Genomic DNA, 6,000 nt, shown 5'->3' with positions numbered 1-6,000 from the left:
CTGTGGTGCAGGAATATTTATTAACATCTCAAATTCAGGAAGATAAGAAAAAGTATATTTGGATGTAAGTACTTGAAAACTCACTGGCTTTCTATATATTATTGTATATATAGTACTTTTCCTCTTATAAAATAAAACTTCATTCTAGCTGTAGTGCAGGGTGTAGAGAGTATTGAAAATATTGCTGCAGAACCATTTCATACCAACAATCAGGGCAACATTATGACTTCTGTGGCCTCTTTCTACTTTGGCCTCATGAGTCCTTTTCCATAAAAATTATTAAAGGCTGTATTTTACGAATGCATTGGTATGATGATGACATACTCCAAGTTGAATTTGGATTATATTCATTTTTTTTCTTCTTATTTAAAGAGAAATTAAGCATTTCAAGGGATCCTAGAATTATTGTGGGCTCTAGGCACTATGCCTGCTCTTTCTGGATGGATATGTTGACCCTGTCCACAAAATATATGATCCTGAAGAAAAGTGATTCAGACAGGAAAATTGACTGTCCCATGTTTCATCAACTAGAAAAGTGAATAAATCTCTCTAAATTACCACCTGATATTTTTAATGTAAATACTCTAATCCCAAGTTTCATTATCACCAATTTTCGTTATTTGCCTCCAGAGTTTCTTCATGACATTTTTCACTTCTGCATTTCTGAGGGTGTAGATTAAAGGGTTCAACATGGGTGTGACTAGGGTACAAAACACAGTCACAGCCTTGTCAGCGGGGAAGGAGGTCATGGGTCTCAGGTACAGGAATGAACAAGGTACAAAGAATAAGATGACAACAGTGACATGAGAAGCACAGGTAGACAGGGCTTTGCGACGCCCTTCAGAGCTTTTAGTCCTCAGGGAGCGTAGGATGACAATGTAAGAAGCAACCAGCATAGAAAAAATGAGCAGACATAGTGACGCACTGTTGGCAGCAATCAGGGGCCCCAAAGTGTGAGTATCTGTACAGGCTAGTTCCAAGAGAGGTATTAAATCACACATAAAATGGTCAATAACATTGGGGCCACAGAATGGTAACTGGACCATGAACAGAACCTGGATCCCTCCATGAATAAAGCCTGAAAGCACAGCCATTCCCACCAAGAAAGCACAGACAGGTCGGCTCATGGTGGTCGTGTAATGCAAGGGCTTACAGATGGCTACATAGCGGTCATAGGCCATGGCAATTAATAAGATGATCTCAACTCCCCCAAAGAAATGTTCAGCAAAGAGCTGAGTCATACAGCCACTGAAGGATATGGTGTTCTTGTCAGAGATCAAGTCAAAGATCATTTTGGGTGCTATGGATGAAGAATAGAAACCATCTATAATGGATAAATAGGACAGAAAAAAGTACATGGGAGATCCCAGAGCTGGGCTGATGAAGATGGTGATGGAGATGAGGAGGTTACCTGCCAGTGTGATCACGTAGGTGATTAAAAGCACAGCAAATAGGAATTTCTGCAGTTCTGGATTCTGGGTCAGGCCCAGCAGAATGAATTCTGTTACATTGCTCGTCCTTCCCATGGAGTCAGCTTGAGTTATGAGCCTATGGTCCATCTGGAAGGATCAACATTTCTGAGTAGTATTTTGAATTCAACAGTGAAATCTTCCATCACCTCTTTAGTCCTGGCCTCTGGGGTTGCTGGAGCCACACTTTCCACTCACCTCAACCACTTTGGAGACTGTTATAAAAGAGAGTCGATAGAGGTAGATAGAGGTTAAGTTTCTCTTACTCACCTAAATTTTATAATGACAATATGTTTCAAACACCAGAATAAAAGGAAAATGATATTATGACGGTTGACTCCTGATTGACTTCAAAGCTCTGGCTCTAAAATCTTATGGATGTCTCTTTTTCCTCTGCTTTTGATACAGATTTCATCAATAGCAATTATTCTGAGGTTATAGTTGCCCATTGACATGAATATTTATGGGTATATGAATACAATATTCTTTAAAATGTGAAATGTACAGCAGATAGGAAAGTGCCATCCTTTCTATATCTATACTATCAGTGCTTTTTGAGCTACATTTCCTGTCAAATGAATGCACATGCACACTGAGAAACAGACTTACAGATGGTATGTTTCCCCTTCAGGATGCTAAGGGCCCATTTTTATAACAGCTCTTTGAGCTTCATTCACTCCACTGCCCTGGATATTGTATCTGACTCTATACTCACTCTTTTCACATCCTTGGATGCAGATATGGAAGCGGTCCAAAGTTCTCTGAAAACCCCTCAGTAGTTCTTAAGTTAATTTTCTGTGCAACTGGTCTTTCATCACATAGAATAATGGTCTGGTGCAGAAAAGGTGGTTTTATTAAAGCACGGGCACATGGCCTGTGGGTAAAAAGAACTGCTGCACCAGTTGTGAGGGGTGGTTGCTTGTATACTTGGGAGTTGGTGGAGATAAGGAAAGAGGAGGTTTCAAAAAGATTTTCCTATGTTAAAGACTCAGGATCCTGGAGGCTTTGCCTTTGTCAAGTTAATGTTGTTTTTCCCTCTAGCAAGGCATTAACATTAAGACATTTGGGAGCTTCCTGTCACCCATATCCCACCTCTGAAATAGATGAATAATTATTATTAATAATAATTAACAATCCTAGTCATATTTTACAAATGGGATTAAATGAGTCATGAAGTTTCCCTGAATTTCCTATTGTTTTGGGAAAAGTGTTATCTAAGATAATATAAGTTTTTCTTTTGACACTAAGTTTAATCATGTAAGATGCACTTGAAAGTTTCATTGCTGATTGGTTGAAAAATTGAATATAGACAAGAATATATTCTTTTTTTGAATGATCTGTACAGGGATTTTCCATAGTGAGTACATGTTACACATGATCATAGGAGATTTAATTCCTTCTACCCTTCTCTTTCTCCTTTCCTTATCCCTGCTGAAAAAGTAACAACTTATTTTTCCTCAAAAGTTTCTGGACACAGAAGTCAGCAGTCAGCATCGTGACCTTTCAGCTTCAATTAAGGTGAAGAGAGGTACCTGGTTGGCTCAGTCTGTCAAGTGTCTGACTTTGGGTCAGGTCATGATCCTGAAATCCCAGGACTGAGTCCTTGGATTGAGTCTCGCATTGGGCTCCGTGCTTCTCCTTCTGCCCTTCACTGTGCTTTGCTCTCTCTCTCTCAAATAAATAAATAAAATATTAAAGAAATAAAAGTGAGGAAAGCATCTTTTGTTTTCCAGAAAGCTCAGTCTCTTTAGTTTGTTCTCTATCCATGGCTGCTATAGGTGGAAACTATGTGCTTTATCATTCCTAATAGATTTACTCTACTAATTCTAACTTTAGTATGGCAACAGAAGTCGTGAAAAGGGGAGCCAACTTGAAATAATCACATATAGAAACCTACCAAAGCGATCCACTTCTACATACACATTAACCATAATATGTTAAAAGTGACCTTAGTTGTTCTCAACAGCATCTTGTGTGGCAGCATTACAGATCACGTTTTAGTGGTATTTTCATGTCATCATGTTCAAATTCATTTGAAGAGAAAAAGGTTAACTTCACTTCATAGAATCTAGCTATAAAAACTATTCATAAATGTTGAAAAAGAAAAACAAAACTTTGGGCATCACGTTGCCTGATTTCAAGCTTTGCTTCAAAGCTGTGATTACCAAGATAGCATGGTACTGGCTCAAGAACAGACACAGAGACCAGAGGAACAGTGAAGAAAGCCCAGATATGGGCCCTCAAATCTGTGTTCAAATAATCTTCGACAAAGCAGGTAAAAATATCCAGTGGAAAAAAGACAGTCTCTTCAATAAAAGGTGCTGGGAAAATTGGACAACTATGTGTAGAAGAATGAAACTCAACCATTCTCTTACACCATACACAAAGATAAACTCAAAATGGATAAAAGACCTCAACGTGAGGCAGAAATCTATCAAAATCCTAGAGGAGAACATAGGCAGTAACTTCTTTGACATCGGTCACAGCACTTGTTTCAAAATATGTCTCCAAAGGCAAAGGAAACAAAAGCAAAAATGAACTTTTGGGACTTCATCAAGATCAAAAGCCTCTGCACAGCAATGGAAATAGTCAACAAAACAAAGAGGCAATCCACGGAATGGGAGAAGGTATTCGCAAATGACAGTACAGACAAAGAACTGATAACCAAGATCTATAAAGAACTCCTCAAACTCAACACACACAAAACATATAATCACGTCAAAAAATGGGCAGAAGAGATGAACAGACACTTCTCCAAAGAAGAGAGACAAGCGGCTAACAGACACATGAAAAATGTTCATCATTATTAGCCACCAGGGAGACTCAAATCAGAACCACATTGAGATATCACCTTACACCAGTTCCAATGGCCAAAATCAGCAAAACAGTAAACAACAGGTGTGGAGGATGTGGAGTAAGGGGATGTGGAGAAAGGGGAACCCTCTTACACTGTTGGTGGGAAGGCAAGTTGGTGTAGCCACTTTGGAAAACAGTGCGGAGATTCCTTAAGAAATTAAAAATAGAGCTTCCTTATGAGCCTGCAATTGCACTACTGGGTATTTACCCCAAAGATACAGATGTTGTGAAAAAAAGGGCCACCTGTACCCCAATGTTCATAGCAGCAGTGGCCACAATTGCCAAACTGTGGAAAAAACCAAGATGCCCTTCAACGGACGAATGGATAAAGAAGACATAGTCCATATATACGGTGGAGTATTATGCCTCCATCAGAAAGGATGAATACCCAACTTTTGTATCAACATGGACAGAACTGGAGGAGATTATGCTGAGTGAAATAAGTCAATCAGAGGGAGTCAATTATCATATGGTTTCACTTACTTGTGGAGCATAAGGAATAACCTGGAGGACATTGGAAGATGGAGAGGAGAAGTGATTTGGCAGAAATCGGGATTGTGGGGGGCAAACCATGAGAGACTGTGGATTCTGAGAAACAAACTGAGGGTTTTTGGGGTGGTGGGGTGTGGTGTACAAACAATTAATTTTGGAACACTGAAAAAAATAAAAAAAACTAATCATTAAAAGTAATTTGGGAAAATTAAGTTAGTCTATTTAAAATTTGTGGAAAAAGGTTTAATTATTACTGACCTAGATCTAGTTGGTTGTGGATTCCAGTGTTTTTACATTGCACCCAGTCACTGTTTTCTTTCCCTGAGAGCATAGCCCCATAGCTGCAAATATACTTTAAGAACTAACAAGTGGGTCACTAGAATTCTCCCTCTGAGAACTCTCCCAGTCTTGGTCAATTTAGTCTATTGTAGTTCCCATTATCAATCTGAATTTACCCAGAAAATGAGCTGTTTTTGTTAGGAAACTTCAATACTTTAGGATAAATTTCTACTCACTTTTTGGCCTCCAATGAAAGTGTAAACACATCTTCAAAATACATATATTTTTCAAAGATCAGAAGTACATGTAATCTATAGTAAGAATAACGGAACAAAGAAAAAGCTTCATCAGAAAAAGCTAGTATATAGAACTATAACGTAGAAGGGCAACTGCTTGATTGGATATATATATTTTTTCAAATCTTGCCAAATTTATGTTTCCCAGCAAGTCCAAGAATAGTGTGGAGAGAATTCTTTTTATTCCCACTTTTAACCTGCTAAGGTTGAGAGCATGTCTCCTATGAATCTCAAGCTTGTTGGTACATGCTCTGCCTCTGTCATTTACTTAAATGTCCTGTAATTCTTCCTCATAGACTCTAGAGAAATATTTAAATAGACTTTCATGAAGTGCAGGATTTGCTAACGCATTGACCTCATAAGTCCTCAGAGGATTAGTAATTGGTCCTGTTGGAATCTTTACTGGAAGCCTCAGCCACAGTTTTTTGCTTTCCCTACTTGGCACTCAGAAACATCATTAGAAGCCAGTTTTAGAAATGGGGGTGTGCTTTGGTGAGACAGTGTCTGTGGCTATAGTTTAGGGTGAGATTTTGTTAAGACAATAGGAAAGCTTCCTGATAGGGCTTTGTTGCTCATTTCGGCATTGTTGAGCCTGGCACAGGATGGGG

At 38.8% G+C, this 6,000-nt stretch overlaps 1 protein-coding gene across 1 annotated transcript; it reads right to left on the bottom strand.

Annotated features, from left to right (window-relative positions):
• Positions 1 to 584: 584 nt before the first annotated feature.
• Positions 585 to 1,559, bottom strand: LOC308350786 (olfactory receptor 4C45-like; the record flags this gene model as incomplete). Its single annotated transcript, XM_080816276.1, has 1 exon — positions 585 to 1,559. One exon carries the CDS (start codon positions 1,557 to 1,559, stop codon positions 585 to 587), a length of 975 nt encoding a protein of 324 aa, XP_080672402.1.
• Between the last annotated feature and the right edge of the window lie 4,441 nt (positions 1,560 to 6,000).

The sequence above is a fragment of the Martes martes genome, assembly GCF_963455335.1.
Source record: "Martes martes genome assembly, chromosome: 10".
Classification (NCBI taxonomy): Eukaryota; Metazoa; Chordata; class Mammalia; order Carnivora; family Mustelidae; genus Martes; species Martes martes.
This window is presented reverse-complemented; position numbering and strand designations above follow the sequence as displayed.